General features: G+C 39.9%; 1 protein-coding gene across 1 annotated transcript; it reads left to right on the top strand.

The window, feature by feature from the left end:
• The first annotated feature begins 257 nt into the window (after positions 1-257).
• rgmd (RGM domain family, member D) lies at positions 258-18,040 on the top strand. The gene is made up of 5 exons (XM_032572829.1): positions 258-426; positions 5,106-5,146; positions 8,002-8,150; positions 14,046-14,557; positions 16,486-18,040. The coding sequence occupies exons 2-5, from the start codon at positions 5,109-5,111 to the stop codon at positions 17,182-17,184; spliced, it is 1,398 nt and encodes a 465-aa protein (XP_032428720.1). The 5' UTR covers positions 258-426; positions 5,106-5,108; the 3' UTR covers positions 17,185-18,040.
• The last annotated feature ends 737 nt before the right edge of the window (positions 18,041-18,777 follow it).

Here is an 18,777-nt window from a genome sequence, read left to right as displayed (position 1 = left end):
ATCGCTCAGTCCCACACAATCCCAATAAACACTTGAATTTTGCTTTGATGAAGTTGAAGAGGTGGGAATATTTCTGCAAGATGATGTAACTGTATTAAAGGAAGGGTTTGTGGCATGTGATTCTGCTTTAGTGCTTTTTTTTTCCATTAGATGCTCTCACTTTGCTTTCTCTTCTCCGAAATGCCCTGCCCAGATATTTAGGAATCAGGCCGCATAGCTCACTATCATCTAACTCTAATCAAAGTGCCGAATCGTGAAATGGACAGCTGTTGTCATATGCCTCGATTCCAAATGGCTATCTGCCCCTGCTAGTTGCCCGGATTCTTAGTTGGCCAGCTGAAGTTGTAGGGGGAGCGAGGGTTAAAGGGTGGCTGCCATTTCAAGCGCTTGTCAGAAAAGTCCCTACAGCTCAGAAACTTATCCAAGGTAAGCTTCTTTTTTCTTTTTTTTTGTGCTTCTCACTGGTATGACTCATAATGTTTCCAGATTGCTTCTCACCTGAGGCTGCTAATTAAGATTTTGAGATAATTCTGTGGTTTAGAGCAATAATTTCTTAATATAAAAGGCCATTCATTGTCACTGTTGGAGTACTTAATCCGCGGCTGTAGTGAATTTAATATGTTTTATGACGTGACAAAGTGTTGATAAGATTGTTGTGTTTGGGCTGAATTCCAATACGCATGACTCTCTATCACAATAAAAGGAGCGGCTCGTGTGCTGAGAATGTGGGAAACATCTGCTGCGATGGAAAGCGGAATGGAAACAGACAGAAAGACTTTTCCAGCACCTCACTGAGTTTTGCTCAGGATATACGACACTAGTAAATTGAATGTCTTCGCTTTCCTCCAACCTCATATTGGTTTTACATGTGGGAAAGGTCAGAATTTTGAGTGATAATGTGCTATAAAAAAAATATGGTCGTACTTACACTTGTCTCTGTCACTGGCACCCATCTATTCCTGGTTCAGGACAGTTGTCCAGGGGGGAAGGGTAAAAACAATAGGCGACCAACTGTTGCCGACTAAAGGAGGGCTTTGACACAACTCTAGCATAAGATTTGGGTATAGAAGTCAATGCACGGAATGTGCAGAGGGGTGTTTATGGAAAATAAGAACGACATCGGCAAAATAAATAGCGATTTTTATGCACATTAATACATTGCAGAATAAGCAAATTGCTTATTCTTTTGTTAAATCAGAAGCAAACATAGAGTTGTAATTGTAAAGAGACTTAAAGCACCATCTACACTAATTGGCACTCCTGACAAAAAAATTGTGCAAAAGCCTTTAAACAATAGTTGTCATGGAAACATGGTGACTCCCAAGACACCACTCTTCTCTAACCACAGTTCTGTCACTGTCACTGCAGTTCTCTGGTGCTTTCACACCTCGACAGTCCAGGATATTTTTGTTTAAGTGGGTGAGAAATGCTGAATATTTTCACGCCTCCATTTGGTTTCATTCACACTGACACTGCAACTGAATTTTTAAATCCAACCAAACTTCTTATTTCAAATCATGGATCTGCAACAGTTGCTCATTTGGAGAGATATGAGACAGCAAGCAATCCAGCCTCTTGATCTATATAAATGAGAGGAATGCAGTACTAATGAAAAAGACGGCAGAGAAGGAGAGAAGAAGCTAAAGTCCACGGTTCTGCTAATCTCCACTTTTGGGAATAGAGCCAATCAGTGGCGAGGAATAATAGAGGTATTGACTGCTTTGCAAATGTTAGCCAGTAGCATGTCAAGCAGCATTGCACCTGCTGCTTGACAATGCAGCTTAACAAGCTGCATTTTCTTTCCAGTACTATGCTCTAAAAAAAAAACAAATCTGCAAATGGGAACATTTTCCACAAATAATTTGGAGTTATATTCATCAGAATAATCCGTGAACAGGTGGTGGTCCACTGTACCTGCTTTGTCTTGTTGTTTGCTGAGGAGGATATGGATACAAATGTCCCTTTGGCGGAAGCAAACTAGGGGTGCTGATCATTTTCCTCCTTTACCTGAAATAACTGAATATGACAAAATGACTTTGCAGTTTTGGTCAAACGTAACTATTTTAGGTGGGAAATGTAGCCATCTGTTGCTGGATGTTTCATGTCCAATTATGTATTATTTGCACTCACCAGAAGGAGTATTACCCTAAAATATGTTTTTAGAAAAAAATAACTTAAGCAATTTTCTTTTTAAATGTGTGATCATTGTCTGCTGTGAGAAAATATAGTTATATGAGTCTAATGGTATCCACAAACAGGAGGCCACTCAGTTTTTTTTTTGGTTAGAATTAAGGTGATATGGAAATAGAGCTTAATGCAGTTTACCTATAACTGTAGTAAAAAATAAATTTGATTTATGACCTTATATTGCCATAATTTATGAAAATGCTTGTTGACAATAAACAAATAAATTGTGCAGTGGTTAAAGTGTATGAGTATAAAAGGGTTTGTTTATGGATAGAAAATGGAAGTGAGCAGACTGCAAACTGAAAAACTACACAACTGACCAAGAGTTGCAAACTGACTTATGGTTCATTTAAACATCCCGTTAGCAAACATCTCCATTTTCTACACCCACAAAAAGTCATATACAAATCAACTAAACTGCAAAACTACCAAAGAGGATTGGCAAAATGATTGGCACCTAAAATTTTACAGCAAAACACCACTGACTAAACTTATATAAAATGCACTGAGCCAGTTAAACCCAATTATATTTATACAATATATATAAATGATTACTAGCTGCTTTGAAACACCAGGGATAAATATGTTCTGATTTTTACATTAACTCTAACAGTCAGTAAATGAGTGCTGAGCTGACATGTTCAGAGGCGTGCAAGTATCTTGAATTCTGACAGTGAGGAGAGCTGACAGGAGAGAGACAAGGCTTGTCCAAACAAAGTAATGTTTTGGAATACGCCTGATGGGCTGCTTGTCGAAACCACCTTGAAGTGTTTTCCTGCTTGCTGAAGAAACAGGAAAAGAAAACACAGTAGAATAATAATGAGAAAAACCTGAGATGGTGGAGATCTTTAACCCTAAACACACACTCCCATACACACGCATACGCATTCACAATCATGTGGGTGTGGGTCAGAGGTCAAATGGCCCTGAACTCTCTCCCTTTAGGCTGAGGACATCAGAAGTCCCTCTGTGTGCTGCTCTCCATTTATTTTACTCATCATCCCTCATCAGGGGGGGGGTGACCCTCTGACCTCAACGCTGGGGTTACCTGTCAGTGGACTGTCTATTCGTGAGCATGGGGCATGAAGCTCTGGCAACATTTGTCTTTTGTGAAAAAAAAAAAAGAATAAAAAAACTGTTTCTCGCTAGTGAAGTTATCTTGAAGTTACATGTAAAAATTCAGCATACTTTTGCATACATTCAGGAATGCCAAACACTCTTTATGAAGATGACAAGCATGTGTTTAACCAAGAACAAAAGATCCAAAAGAACACAGTTAACAGATGCCTGTGTCCTGATACTTACCTTGGTTTACCTACAAAAACACTCTAAAAGCATCCTAGTGTGTGCTGTCAGCTATCAATCAGAGAGCCGTAAGTGGGATCCTTGAGTGAAGATGCTATCAGCTCTGCCTCATATACACTCACACCACAGTTTCCCTTATCTCTGCACAGATAACAGATCCCCTTTCACAGCGAGCGGCCTTAACCAGGCACACTCCTGTTTCTAGATCTCTGTCTTACTCTGTGCGTCAGCTGCGCCATGAGCTGCTTCATTTCAGACAGGGGCCCTAAAACAACAAACAAAACAAAACAAAACAAAACAAAAAAACTAGAGCAAAAACAGCCAATTTGCTCTGGTTCCTGTGTAAAATTCAATAAGTGTGTCTATTACATTGCTGCAGCTTGGTGCTTGCAGAGGCCACAGAGGGAGCATGCTACTCCCTGATTCCAATCGCTGATGCTATCAGCCACTGGCAGAAACGTGATACATGTCTCAGTTGACAAATCTAGATGGCCGTGAAATTAAAGGAAAATCAGAGGAATGGAACATAAGTAGCTTCCTGCTCCTGTACCGTATTGCTATTAATTTCAAACAATACATTTCCAGGATAAAATGAAACGATCTAAAGGCTACCGTGTTTGTTTGTAACCAAACAGATGATTTTTAAGTCAGTAAAAGTTGGGGTAAAAGGCGCATAATGTGAACACGTGTCATGGTGAGAAATCAGTTCAGTCATTTGTTTTTTAAACATTTTCCTTTCATTTCTGTAGACAGCGAGCTATTAAGATGGTTCTGTTATGGTCTCGTTTTTGGGGACTTCCACAAGACCACAGCAAGTTAAGCCTAATAACAAAAACAAGCATCCTGGTGTGGAGCTGGTCCCACAGTGTGAGGACCTTAATGAGGAACATGTGGAGTTGCCCAGACACACTGTCAGAGGAAACCTAATCCCTCACTCCCTTCTTTTTTTTCTCTCTCTTTTCCACCACCCTTCCCCCCATCCCCACCATTCTTTCTTCTCTGCTCTCCTTCGGCTATGCTTGCCGTTCTCCACGTCCCGTCTTTTAACAATGTGGTGTTACTTTTAGCTCCTTTCTACTTCAAACATATCTAGTGTTTGCCCAAGCCTTCTTGCTTCTTTGAGAAGAACCTGTCCTTTTAGTCTTTCCAGACCGTAGATTAAGAGACCAAACCACTTTTTTAAAAATTATTATTACTATTTTTTTTTTTATCTGATAACCATCCACCTGCTCTTGTTCTCTTTCCCACTTGTTTTAGCTTTAGTGATACATATATGCTGGCATGCAATGCAATCCGCTCATAAGGAAAGAAAAGAAGAAAGACCTCTTTCTCCACACATCAAGCTTGACAGGCGGTTCCTTTCATGTGCTGAATTCATCCTTACCATCCACCTGGATCAATTCACTGTTTGCTTCAGTGGCCATTGGTGCTGCAGTGTGGAACATCAGATTGTTCAGTAAAAAGCAGCTTATTGAGTAAAAACTACACCCTTAAGTATTTTGCCTTCAATTTTTTTTTTATTTTTATGTAACACATGTTTAACTTGTTTCATCTACCCAGAGGTATTTATTTCTAATCATAAACTCAGGTACACAATGTGCTTTCTTTCCCAGAAAATGTCCCATTGTGGTTTTGAAGACACACATGATGGCAGGTGAGAAAATACGTTTTTATTTGCTGAGAAACAACACAAATCTGTGTTAGTGCTCTGTCCACAGGCAATCACTGGGAAAATTATGACCTTACCTTTTAGGAGGAGAGGGGCGGGGGTGAAAATAAGCCTCAAAATTAGCTGAATAAACAGAGTAAGGTAGATCCCTTAGGGGGGTTAAGATTGATAAAGCAGGTCTGAGGCTGGCCATAGAAGAGAAAGATTTTTGAAGTGAGGTTGTGTTAACAAGTTAAAAGCAATGAGTGGCGTTTTCATTTAGTATAAGTCCAGAGTAGCTGAATTCAGATGCTGAAGTTCAAATGCAGTCTGAGAGGGAAATGACAAAAATTACTCCTCCAATCTGAAAACTGCTCTTGTTCTAAAAAAAAAAAAAAAAGACAAAACGTCTCAGAAGTTCATAAACTGTCGCCATGTTATGTGCAGAGGAACCATTGGCCATGTATGTAATGAAGGTAGGAGGTGGTGTAACACCAGTGTATCTATGAAACACAAACTGGCAAATGAACATGGATAACATATTATTTTGGCTTTTTACTCTATATTTCTAATATCCTGGTTAGACATAATGACATTAGAACAGGTTTTGATCCTTTCTCAGTTTCAACTAAATCAGTCATTTTGGTCTTGTCTTGAAATTTTATTCTCAACACTAGTCAAGAGCACAGCTACAACATCCATTTATTTTTATTTTTCCAACAACTTAGTTTGAACTTTGCAGCTCCACTCAAATGCAAGTTTTCAACTTGGACAATTTGAAAAATTCAGAATTTCTTTTACTTTTTACAGCGACCAATGTTCTTGAAAATTGTGTCACATTGGTTTTGATCTTTGACTTTATCTTACCCCCTGTAAAGTCTCAGTTTTGGTTTGGTTTTATGCTATGTGGTCCTGATTACAACAAAGTGTTCATTTGAAGATTTATTTTAAAAAATATACATATAGGTGTTTGTAAATTCTCCAATCAAAAGTTGCAAAGCCTGAAGAAGATCCTTAGTGGTGCAACACCTCCTACCTCCGTCTTCTGTTCTAATAACCTTTCATTGGAAACCAAAATGGAGAATTAAAGGTTCTTGAAATTTTGTATAAACCAACTTATGTGCTTGAGAGTAGTTTTGTTTTAGAGCAGTAGACATTCACTTTAATCTCAGCTCCTCTCAGACTAACGGCTAACGTTAACCTCTGAGTTCAACTATTCTGTATTTTTGTGAAAACGAAGATGTAAGAAACTCTACTGTATATGCAGCAGGTAAGTTTTCAAATATTTTAACAGAACTAATCTCAGAAACCTCCTGAGCACTGTCTATATATAGCAATAAGTAGCATTAATGAGACATTTGTTGTTGAAAGTGGAGACTTGCTCACCCCATCTATACCTGCTGGACATATTGGACCCACTCCAACATAAGCCTGTAAGGACCTTTCACAGGTCTGCCGAGCCACCTGAATCTCACAATTGTATGGCTGAAGGAGCCTCCTGCATGTGTACAGAAAACCCAGTGATCCAGTAACCGTCTGGGTTCACTTCTCTCTCATGCAATCCGGGCGAAGGCACAGAAGACGACCTAAAACTACAGTCCAAATGGTCCATCTGCACCCAAACAAATCATGAGCTCCAGATTCAAGCACAGATATTTGACAACGTTTAAGTCAAGTGAGTAAGTTTATGCAGTAATTGACTTGTAGGTTGTTGTTGTTGTTTTTTGCTCTTTTTGCTTGAATGGCACAAAAAGACCCACAATGCATTTCAAGCAAAGAAAAAAGGAAAAAAAAGACTGAAATCTGGTGGGTTTGTGTGCCTCACAGATGGTTCAGCCTCACAGCAGCTGTGCAAATGAAAGACAGAGTGTCGCTGAAGGAGAGAGGAAGATGGAAAGTTGGCCACGTAGGGAAAGAGTAACATACAAGCTGCTAACTGGAAAAGTAATGGAAAATTTTAGAGTGTGCCGATATTTACAGTGAGAAAATCTGTGAGAAGTCTGCTGTAGAGACTTCACTCTGAATCTTAAATGGTTCCCGATCTAAAATAAGACAGCTATATTTGGTATTTTGCATTCACAACCGGCAGTCCAACCCCAAAATTTAAGCTGAGTGTGGTGTGAGAAAACAACAGGTGACAAAATCCTGCTGATGCTTAAAACTCACATTTGTTCTTGGTGGGAGGGTCTGGAGAGAAAGCCAAAAAAAAGAAAAAAGAAAAAACGAGTCTTAAGTCTTCATGTGGAAAAAAAAAAAGTCACCTGAGAACAGAGCCGGCTCAAGGCATACGCAGAATGTGTGGCTGCTTGAAATTTCATAGGGTACTTTGAAAAGTGTAGTAACTACAAAGTTAACAGGGGTTTAATGGTTCATGAAATGGCACTTTAATAAAGATTGTAAGTTTGTTAAAGTGATGATTCGCACTCCCTTTTGCTCAGCAGCAGACCCAATTTTTCAGCCTCCAGGAAAATCTAATGTAGAAAAAAAATCCAAAGAGCATGCTGTACCACACATAAGATGTTATGTTTGGCATATGTGTTGCATATGTACAAATAAAATGAAGCTGTGTAACATTTACCACCCTCAGAATTGATTACGTTTAATTCGAAGCCAATTATAACTTCACACCGTCCTCCTCACTGTAGCTCAAACCACTTTTCCACTGTCTTCATCCCCCAGTAATCACTGCATGTAAATATCAAGTGGTTAGCGAATAATTAGTCTTTCATTGGCCAGCAATCACCTCTGGGCCCCGTCTACGCTTCAGACCCCTCCCTCGTAGAGCCGCCCTAAAGACAGGGGCCCCTTTTTGAATGACAGCGCTTGGGAAGGAAGACGAATTTTTGTCTGATTTCCCGCAGCCGCAGCGTCGATGAGAAGCAGTCGAGGAACTCCATTCTAACTGAATGGATTGGCATGGGGAGAAGCGGACCTCAAATCACGGCTAAGCGGCAGCTTTGGTACTGTTTAGCCTTCACGATGGTTTTACTTGCTCTGCTGTTTCGGCCAGGTAAGTGGAGCTTTTTTTTTTTTCTTCCCCCCCTCCATTTCTTCCTGTCCAATCCATGCTCCCCCACTGCCGTGCTGCATGCAAAGCTTGTCTCCCCGGAATGGAGGTGGCGATGGGGAAAGTTAACTTTTTTTCCCCCCTGGTGTTGGGTTGTTGAATCTGAACATTGTCCTCGCTGTGAACGCTTCGCCCTCGCATGTTCGCTGTAAAGTTTTATAATGTCGCCTCGTAACTAGTTGAAAAGGTTTCTGGGTCCGCGGCTGCTCCGGAGACAAAGTAACAAATGTTCTGCTGCTGCGTCCCAACACAGTCCGCTCTGTTAGCCGAGCAGCACGAGTTATCCATCCTCACTCTTATTATTACCACGCATTGCTGTTTTCACGCCACGCAGCAACAATAAACAATGCGCTTCTAACAGCTAAACAGTCACCCTCCTTCCCAGCTGACGCTAGTTTTGTCGCATTTCTTTATTTTTTAATCTTTCTTTTTATCAAGTTGCGGCTTAGCTTCCAGCTAGCATAGCTCACTAGCAACAGGCGCAGGGAACTTAAAGAGAAAAACCCCCACGGAAACTTTGTGTTTTTAAACCACCGCCGTGCAGCGTATCAGCTTCAATCTCTTATCATATGAAGCACAGCTGTGACTCTTCTACCCATCGCCTGTTGTTATTAGTTGCAGTGAAAGCTAAGCATGTTATTTTACGTATTAATTTGTCATTTATTAACTTTGTTAGCCACCATGCTTGAGAACTTTCTGGCCTCTGAACGGACGCTCCTCAATCGCCGCTTGAAGTTTTAAAAATCTCTGATTCCCTCTTTGTTTGCATTGAGAGTTTTTTTTTTTTTTTCCCCCAGTTTTCTTGAAAATCAAATTAAATGCTTAGCAATCACTGCCACGCTGTTTTGTTTAAAGCTCATGCAATGTTACAGGTGGAAAAACATCTTCTTTAGATCCAAAATACCTTTATTAATGTTCCAGATAAGAGAGTATAAAATCTAGATGTGGATGGAGATTGGCTGGACGCGACAAAACTAAAATCTCACAATAGAAAGATGTCACGCACAAAATAAAGAATTAATAATAGAACCGCAATTCATATTTTTTTTATTTATGTACGTTTTCACTTTACCACTGGTTGGTTGCTTCAGCAGAGTTTCAATTTTGCGGCAAACGTAAAATTTTTTTGAATTTTATAACCTTAAGTATGAGATTTGTATGTAATGCTTAGTCAGGTGCATGTGTGTGGAGGACCAAAACTGACATAATAAGAAATAAAAGCATAAATATGTATTTAGTTTTTCCTTGTCCTTAGACGAGTTTCCGTCAAGAAATGTATATATTTTCTTTTTCATTTCCCCTAAACATGCATTTTTGTCAAGAAAAGTAGATATTTTGTTTTGTCTTTTCCTTATATAAGCCCTCCTTCTTTTGTCATTGCCTCCTCTCCTTTTTCTGTTTGTCCTTTTTCTACTTGTCCTTTTTCAACTTGTACTTTTTTTTCCTTGTCCTTTTTCGACTCATCCTTTTTCTGCTGCTCCATGTGCATCTTTATGTTAATGAGGAGATCTGCTTTCTATGTCCAGCTCCTACTGTTGGCCAGTAGAGCTTTGGATCCAACGTTACTGCGTAAGACGTGGGGCGGTTACATCTCGCGCAGTTGCTCGGCGCCATTTTTACAGGCCACAGACCAAAACAAACTTTATCCTGGTGTTTTTATTGTGTTACCAACCGCAGTTAAGTTAGTTTCGAGTTGGATATTGGATATTCCAATATCCGCCGAGCAAGCGGCGATTTGCTCAAGGGTTGATCCGATTTATGAACGCTAATTTCGGCCAGCCGTTCTCAAGCTCCCTCCTCAAGCGCTCGGAGGTTCACTTAGGGACTGTCAACACATTTCCAAGCCAAACACTCCTGTCAAACAAATGTTAATAAATGCCTTGCCCTGTGACCAACTGATACAAAAAAGTGGTAATTCATGCTTTTACATGAGACACTCTACCCGCTATTAAAATCTCAAGTCATATTCAATATTTTAAGTAATTTTAATATTAAATAATATAATGTTTCCTTCAATAGCTTCCAAATCGTGTGCCACATTACTTATATGCTTTTATTTCTTATTATGTCAGTTTTGGTCCTCCATACATGTGTATCGTGGTATGTAATTGCTTTTATTTCAAAAGTGAACAATTATCACCAATACTGTATTAGTAAGTAGGCATTAATTATAACAGATATAGTGAGATTTTCTCTAAGATTTAGTAATTCTTATCTTTATGTTCAAACACAGATGTTGGCAGGAAATATCTAAAAAAATACATATTCAAAAATTGTGTTTGCTTCTGCTGGTTTTTAACGTTTTGTTGGAGTGTAAAAAGGTAAGAATTAGTCAAGCTATCTGCTCAGGTAGAGCATCCAGTCACTTGCTTAATATTCATGTTCCTCTCATTTTGCAAAGTGCGCTAGCATTAATTTAATAAGAGTGGTGTTCCTGTAGCTTCCACACTGTTTGTTGCAATCAGAAATATGTTAACGTCATTTTATGCGAGTGAAGAGTGCTCTTTGCCTTCATTGAGCCAGCTGACTGGTCTTTTGCAGAAACTTGTGGGGGAGGGGCATTGCTGCATTAGTCAGAGGAAACTCCTTTCACTCCAGCATTTGCTCTGGCATCCCATTAAAAACACTGCAGATGTAGGAAGTGTGTGACACAAAACCTATTTGCAGTTTTGAAACTTAATTTTATAACACCATTCTGTGCCTTGATTCTGATAACCACCTCTTTCTATTTCAGACTAATTTTGTCATTTGTAATAATTTGACGAAACTTGCTTGTTTTTTTGTGAAAATGGGGGTGTAGCATTACTTGATATTATGTTAAGGATAGTGTAAACGGTGGGTCTTATTTGAAGATCATTAAAATGTACTTATCCCTAATCGGCTTTCAGATTATTGTTTAGTTTTTCAGCATCACATGATATAAAACACAAATTTTAAGTGCTCTAATCCCTACTTTGTTTTGAGCAAGACATTTGCTAGAATGAGTAATGATGGATTGATTAAGCAGATCATTTAGAAGTGAGGAAGTTGATTATCATCATTGTCAGATACTTATTTAAAAAAAAAAAGTTAAACCATCTGCATTGCAAGTAGCCCCATCCCTTAGCCTTTGAAATGTATTTTTATGTATTTATTGCTGTTTTTTTAAGATTTTCATAAACTTATAAGATGACACTTGCGTGTTTACAGCTTAGATAACTTGTATATGTTTATTTGAACTCAACATTTCTGTTTCTTTTCATTACGTTGTAGTTCTAGTACATTGTCTCAGGAAAACAGTGAGTTTCTCTGATCTTTAAATTATCTACCATCAGTATAATGATGGACTAAAACAAACTTTTATCTCTTTATATAACGGAGATCAAATTAAAAATTGCTGTTTGTTTCAACATTTATTTTCTGTATTTATTTATTTTTTGGTCCCCACATTTGTTTCCCGTGAGGTTTTCACACTTTCTGCTAGGTATTTAAGTGCCAGAGCATAAAGACCCTTCAGGGAGATGCAGGGTGAAAATGGCTGTGCAGGCTGTGATTGTCAAAAACTGTCAGTCACAGCAGACTCCAGTGACCTCGCAGCGAGGCTGGAATTCAGAAGAGGGATGCATTTAACATGACCTCTCACTCTGCTTCACAGAATTATTCAAGCTTGGTTTTAAGTGACTGTGAAATACATTAATATGTTCTGGTGCTCGCTGTGGCAGCAAGCGCGCAGACGCGACACGTCCAGTGTGCCGTCTTTGTTTGGGCTGTCGGAACATTAACTGGAGCTTTGGGAGTGAACAGAGTATTCTGTTGCAGTGCTTGGAGTGCACCCTGTCAGAGCTGCCTCGAGCCTCGCAGTAAAAAGTGATGCATGTGTTTGAGATTCTGGCTGATTCTGTTCCAGAATGGAAATATTTCCAGCTCGCAGCTATCCCAGTCAGCACAGACATCTCCTCCAAAAACAGCCATAAACCTGAAATAACCCTGATAAATCTTTGCACCTTTTTTTTTTTTTTTTTTTAATTCTTCCAAGTAGTAAGTGTATTTCTTTGTGTCCTGGTAACAACTAATCAGTTTGTGAGCCATTACTAAACCTGAAGCACTGGATTTAGGTTCCTCCTATAAATATCACTTTATGTGCTTCCTCTGCTTCCCAACTTCCAGGTGGGACCCGGAGTTGCTGAGCTTTGTAGTATTCTTCTTTTGATCCGTTTAAATTTTGCAACCCCAATACCTTCAATCTTGCACTGCAACGTAGCTTAGTTTGATATATTTCAGTTACCAAACATTCAGCTGAAGCAACTTCAAACACCCCGAGGCCAACTAGCCTTGGTAAGATTCTTTCTGCAGTGAAGCTGTTTCTGTTGAAGGAAATATGCTTTAACTGAACTTGAAGCACAGTGGGAGTTCTGGGGCTTGTGAGCTCACACTTTTTGGATTTTACTGAAATAAGATGACAGTTTAGAAGTTTGGATTGTTTTTGTCTCAGGCCTGGCATCAGTAAATATCAGATAGATGATTGCTCTATACATTTATAGATTTAAAACACTTTTTAGGAGAAGTATTTCTTATGAAGAATCAACAGAGGATTTGTTTACAGTGTAATCACTTATTATTGTTACAGGTTCTATGATTAGAGTTTTGTGAGGGCTTTCTTATCTTTGATTATTGACAAAATCTGACCTGCCAATACCGGTTTTAGAAATATTTGCAAAGAACTTTAATTAGCAGCATTCAGCTTTTATTTTCTGCTATGAGCAGTACGCAATTATTTATATTAAAAGTAGCGATAATGTCACACTAGGTGTGTGAAAGAGCAGTCACTACAAAAGTATTTTATTATTATTTTAAAGCAAAGAAATCATCACAGCACTGACAATTTAAACTAGTTCCAGCATTTCCATTTTATGGTTATCATTTACTAAAGCAAGAGTCTCTGTATATTCTATAAAGAAAATGCAACAATCAGATTTCCAAAAGAGTGCAGATCCAGCATGAATAATGACAAATGGGTTTGAAACTCAAATGATAAAACAGTAAATTTTCTGTCGTATTCTATTGTCTGTTGAAGTCTAGCCCTTTGTAAATGCATTTTTTATCTTTAAGAAAGTGCATTATTTGAATTAATTTTTAAACACTTCTTCATTTAGTAACAACTTCCACACCAAACAGTGTTGCTGTTTGCTTGACCTGAGTGTGCTCAGCCGTGGTATGACCGGGAAAGAAAAATCTGAAATTTTAACATTTCCAAAAACCTTTTCCATTGCGTATCAAAAAAAAGAAGAAAAAAAGCAAAAAAAAGTATGGTAGTGGTTTAAAAACACAAACGCTCCGCCTGCAAAACGTGAAAATGTAGTTCGCATGCAAGGCCTGTAGGAGCCAGTTAAACTTTGTGAACTTTCAGACCCTGAGGCATGTTTTTGTAACTCTTTGCTTATCTGGTGAATGTAATCTATGGACCTTTGCTGACAATATCAATAATCCGCAATGAGCAGATTTTGGTTCAACACGCCAAATAATCTGAAGAGATGCAGACACAGAGGTCTATCATGGTCGTTGTTGTTCTGTGCGCCGGTGAAAACCAAACCTCAGTGCGCAAACACAAGATGACCTGACCGACATCATCGTTTCCAAATGTGTTTGGTTTACATGGAAATGATTCTCTGTGTTTCTAGAAAGTCTCTCTGGAGCCTGATGTCAAAGCTTTGCATTGCTGTTTGGCAAAAACGTTGTTACTGTGTAAATGAGAGGCCAAAACACAACCAAACATTTACACTGCACTCACTCATTAGCCACTATTCAGGACAAATCAGGTTATTACTATTTCTTGGTAATTATCCTTTTTGTGTTTTCCAGCTCACTGCCAGCAGTGTCGAATCCAGCGGTGCAATGCAGACTACGTGGCTTCAACGTCACCTCCCAATGGCGTTCAGGAAGAAGTGGCTTTGGGTATGAACTACTGCATCGCCTTACGGGCCTACGCACTGTGCACCCGGCGCCAGGCACGCAGTTGCCGGGGTGACCTGGTCTACCACTCAGCCGTTTTTCGTATTAAGGAGCTATTCTCCCAGCACAACTGCTCCAGCGACGGCCCCACCTCCTCCGCCAAGGTGCCAAGCACATCTCGGCCCGGGGTGTCAGAGCTCTGCGACTACGAGAATCGGGTCCTCTTGTCGGGCTCGGCGGGTCAGCAGAAGAAGTACGCCCACTGTGGATTATTTGGAGACCCGCACCTACGGACGTTTCGGGACGAGTTTCAGACCTGCAAAGTGGAGGGGGCATGGCCTCTGATCGACAACCGCTTCCTGTCGGTGCAGGTGACCAACGTCCCCGTTGTCCTGGGCTCCAGTGCAACAGCAACCAGCAAGGTGAGGAGGAGATTGGATTATTAGTAGGGTCTAAACATTTTGGTCTATAACATCCAGAAACGGAACAGTTGTTTTACTCAAAAATCTGTTGGATTCCCTACAATTGCAAATGTTTGGCACCATTTAGAGAACCAAAGCTGGTGTCATTTGAATTCATGTAAATTTGAAATGACCTCTGTTAACGACATGTTTGAAAGTAAAGGCTTATACAAGCAGGGTGGTTTTCAAATGCTAGCATGCCAGCACCAGCACTGCCATTAGTGGCATCAAACATGTGTAGTTAATCACTGTTGCATTGTGCCTCTCTAGTCTGAAGCATTCCTTGCGTCTTGGAGCTCTTTTAGATTCGTGAAGGGGTGGGGGGTCTGAGAGGGTCTTTCACTGGTGTTGAATCACAGACATGCATGAGTGCTCTACCTTTAACACATGGGTGGTCATATGGTAGTGATTAACGCTCACTCCAACATTTTTCTCCGCCACCACGATCAGAAATGTTTTTTCACCCCTCTGGTCAAATAATTAACTTGGTGCTTTTTGTGTAAATATGGCATAATTTGGAAAAATAAAGGAGGAATTGACTGGCAGAAAGGAGTTTTTAATCTGGTTTTTAAACAGGCCATTTGGGCAATTTTTTTTGGAAGCCTTTAAATGTTCTCTTGCATCTTGAATGGTTGGACTAACTACTTTCTTTGTGGTTTTTAATATAATTTTTGTTGGGGGGGTTTTTAAACAGATGTTAAAGGAGGTCCGATATGCAAAATATACTTTTTGCTCATTTTGATCTTACCATTCGAGTCTCTGCAGCTTCTTGAAACAGTCCAAGTGCTTTAAAAAGAACCACCCAGCTATTTCCTGGCAATAAGTTAATGTGTTTTGGTATCTGGAAAAGGAGCCATTTTAAAAAACTGGCCAATTATTAAGTCACAAACGGCTGGCAATGCCTCGTCACTTAGTAACCCCAGCCTAGCCTAGGAAACTGCCTAGCAACCCAAGCGGCATTTGAGATCGCTTTTTCAGCTAGTTTCTCCTCTGTACAATGGCTGCTGGAAAAGACAAGCATGTCGCTGTCGACTCACCATGCAGATGCCGCTTGCTGCATCCTTGATGGTTGTGCAGGGGACTACAATTGCAAATCTTTACAGCCATATTCAGGTGTATAAAGTGCAAGTAAAGTGTGGCCAAAAACAGCTTACTTGGATTTAAAGTGACAAGAGGCCCTAAAGCAGCTCATTCTGCAAGGAGCTCAAAATAGAGAGAACTGAGTAGAATAAAATGTCATTATCTAAGAATGATTTTTTTGCAAAAAACATAATGAACACATTTTGTGTAACTTAGAGACCTACCCTGACTTGTTCAAGGTAGCATAAGAAGTCCTTTTTAAAGACCCAACTGAGTAAAAAAATCCTATTGCATGAAGGATTTTAGAACCACGTTATGTTTGAAATCCAATGCAGTTGTGAGGTACGGTTCTTTGTCTGTCATATTTTGTGACGCAAGTAATTTCTTTGAGAATCCTTTTCAGTTACCACACAGGAAATGATAAAATACAGTACTGCCAGTAGGATTGTCTTTTGCTTCTAAACTTGGGGGGGAAAAGCTGTTTTTTAACCAAAGAATTGAAGTAGTTGAAGTAGGAAAACTTAATATTTTAGATATTTAAATTTTTTGTATTTGAGGCAAGATTATATCAGAGTAAAAAGCACAGACACTTAAAGTTTAAAGATAAAATAATCAGGCTTATGTAGCTGACACAACCAGGAAATACTTTGTTTTCTGCTGCCACCTTGTGGCTTAGAATTGTATTCTTTTCTTTTTTTTTTTTTTTTGGAAATCTTTCAGAACCCTTTTCTTTCCAAAAATATACATTAAAAGTTTGACGGTGTTTAAATGTGTTAATTAAACAATCTACTTTCCGACCTCATTTTCAGATCACGGTGATCTTCAAGACATATCAAGGCTGCACAGAGCAGAAGGTGTACCAGGCCACCACTGAGGACCTGCCTCTGGCCTTTCAGGATGGAACGCGGAGCGGCGGCGAGAGCAGCAGCCTGACCATCATGGAGCGAGGCGGCAGCTCCGGAGTGGGCCGACAGGTGAAGATACAGGCCCGCTACATCGGCACCTCCATCATCATCAGGCGCGTGGGCAGCTACCTGACCTTCGCCATCCGCATGCCGGAGGACACCCTGGACTTTTCCGAGGACAGCGGCGGCTTGCAGCTGTGCCTGCACGGCTGCCCGCGCAACGAGCTCATCAAGGAGCACACGCTGAGCCGCCAGAGCCAGCAGCCCCGCCTGCAGGCCACAAACACAGAGCTGGGTCCTCTTCGGCCCCCGCACCAGGTCTACACGGTGGAGCGTGCTACGGCCAAGTGTAGAGAGACCCTGCAGGTGGAGGACCTGTACTTCCAGTCCTGTGTGTTTGACTTGCTGACAACAGGAGACCCGGAGTTCTCCATGGCGGCGTACGGCGCTCTGGAGGACTTAAAGGCACTGCCGCCCAGTAAGCTGAAGCAAAACTCTCCAAGGACTCCTCGGGTTCTTAACGGAGGAGCAACACAGACACTGGCTGCAACGTCCAACGGCTCCTTGCTGCCACTCCTCCTCCTTACTGTGCTGCTGTTGTAAAAACTCAAAAAAGAAGACATGGAAGGTTAACCAGCTTGAGGAAAGAGTGACTATATCCACGATTTATAGTTGTCTTTTAATCGTCACAGGGGCGTGGGAGTGGCACTTTCAGGGTCTTCCATTTTTCTCTGAAGGATGTCAGTTTGAAAAGATGACACATTTCTGGGGGATTTATAGCAATATTGAGTCATTTGAAGAAAAAAAAGATGTTTTGCATAAAGGCTCCTATGAACATTAAATCCAGAGTTGTCTGAACTGACCACAAAGTAATAGAAACAGCGTTTTGTAAATATTTCATTTTCCTGGCGATGTTCTCAGCTCTTAAACACTCCACATCGAGCAAAGTTGAAAATCACTCCATTCACCATATTTTTTATGGACGAGCAATGTTGCTTTCAAATCCTGTTTAATCCGGTTATCTCAGTAGCACTTACTGTATTAGCAACAATTGTTGGGAATTTAATGTTTTTTTTTTGTTTGTTTTTTAATGCTTTAATCTGTTGTTCCACAAATTGGCATACAAATACACAGGATCCAACAACTGTATATGGAAAAAACTACCTATCCTTAAGTAATATGTGATTTTTCAACACTCATTCTGTGAAACACTCCCTCTTCAAGCTGTTCAGCTTCCAGTTTTAAACAAATCTTTATAAAATAATATATTTAAAGAGTGTATATATGTCTTTTATATTTTGTAAATACTTTGTATAGATGTTTTAACTGTAATATGATTTACATTTGTTGTGTTTAAGTAGGTTACTTTGAGTTATTGTAAGAAAAGTGAACTAATATGTGTTGTGCTGTATCTTTAATTATCTGTATTAAATGGTTGAACACTCCATAGTGGAACGTAGCCTATTTCCCTTTGTCACTGTTTGATTAGAGACAGTTGTCTTGGCATGAATTCAAAAAGTAAATCTCATATTGCGCAGAAGTGTTACACATTGTGATACGTTTTAAATGTTTGTTTTTTTTTCTCCGAAGAGTTTTTGCGGCGCTAGTGGCTCGTATTTTTTCGACAGTAGGCAAACAGGAAGGAGGGTGAGGAGAGGGGGGAAGACATGCGGCAAAGGTTGTCGGGACCGGGAGTCGAACCCGCGACGTCCGCGTCGAGGACTAAGGCCTCCAAACGTGGGGCGTGCTAACCCCCTGCGCCACCACAGCATGCCCCTTAAATGTTCTTTTTAAAATTTAATTTGGGTTATTATAGCTTACAGCTAGTGAAAACCCAAAATTCAGGCTATTGGAAGATTAGAATGTCACAGTCATAAAACCGTCTACACCTGCCCAGGTAAAGTGTTTTTGATGACTGTGAAACAGAAGTGACTTAAACACCAAGAATCCAACTAATTTAGTTTTTTTAGTAGTATGTAATTACAAGTTAAATTACTGAAATGAAGTTTTCAATAATAATCTTATTTACTGAGATGTCATCATCTTGTTGGACATCACAGTAAAGCCACAGAATTAAAATGCGAAAAGAAAAACAGAATCAGTTACATAGAATTGTGGTGTAGTCTTTCTTTCTGTCATATTTTACTTAAGGCCTGTAAAGTCAATAATTTTTGGTTTGGTCTGAAGTTAATCATT

This window comes from Xiphophorus hellerii, chromosome 9 (assembly GCF_003331165.1).
Source record: "Xiphophorus hellerii strain 12219 chromosome 9, Xiphophorus_hellerii-4.1, whole genome shotgun sequence".
In the NCBI taxonomy this organism is placed as follows: domain Eukaryota; kingdom Metazoa; phylum Chordata; class Actinopteri; order Cyprinodontiformes; family Poeciliidae; genus Xiphophorus; species Xiphophorus hellerii.
This window is presented reverse-complemented; position numbering and strand designations above follow the sequence as displayed.

What these genes read in the sequence shown, in the direction of transcription:
- rgmd (XM_032572829.1), top strand. Translation starts at nt 5,109, where the DNA reads ATGTCCCATTGTGGTTTTGAAGACACACATGATGGCAG. An exon ending in GAAGACACACATGATGGCAG is followed by an intron (nt 5,147 to 8,001) that starts GTGAGAAAATAC and finishes GATTTCCCGCAG; the next exon opens with CCGCAGCGTCGATGAGAAGC. An exon ending in TGCTCTGCTGTTTCGGCCAG is followed by an intron (nt 8,151 to 14,045) that starts GTAAGTGGAGCT and finishes TGTGTTTTCCAG; the next exon opens with CTCACTGCCAGCAGTGTCGA.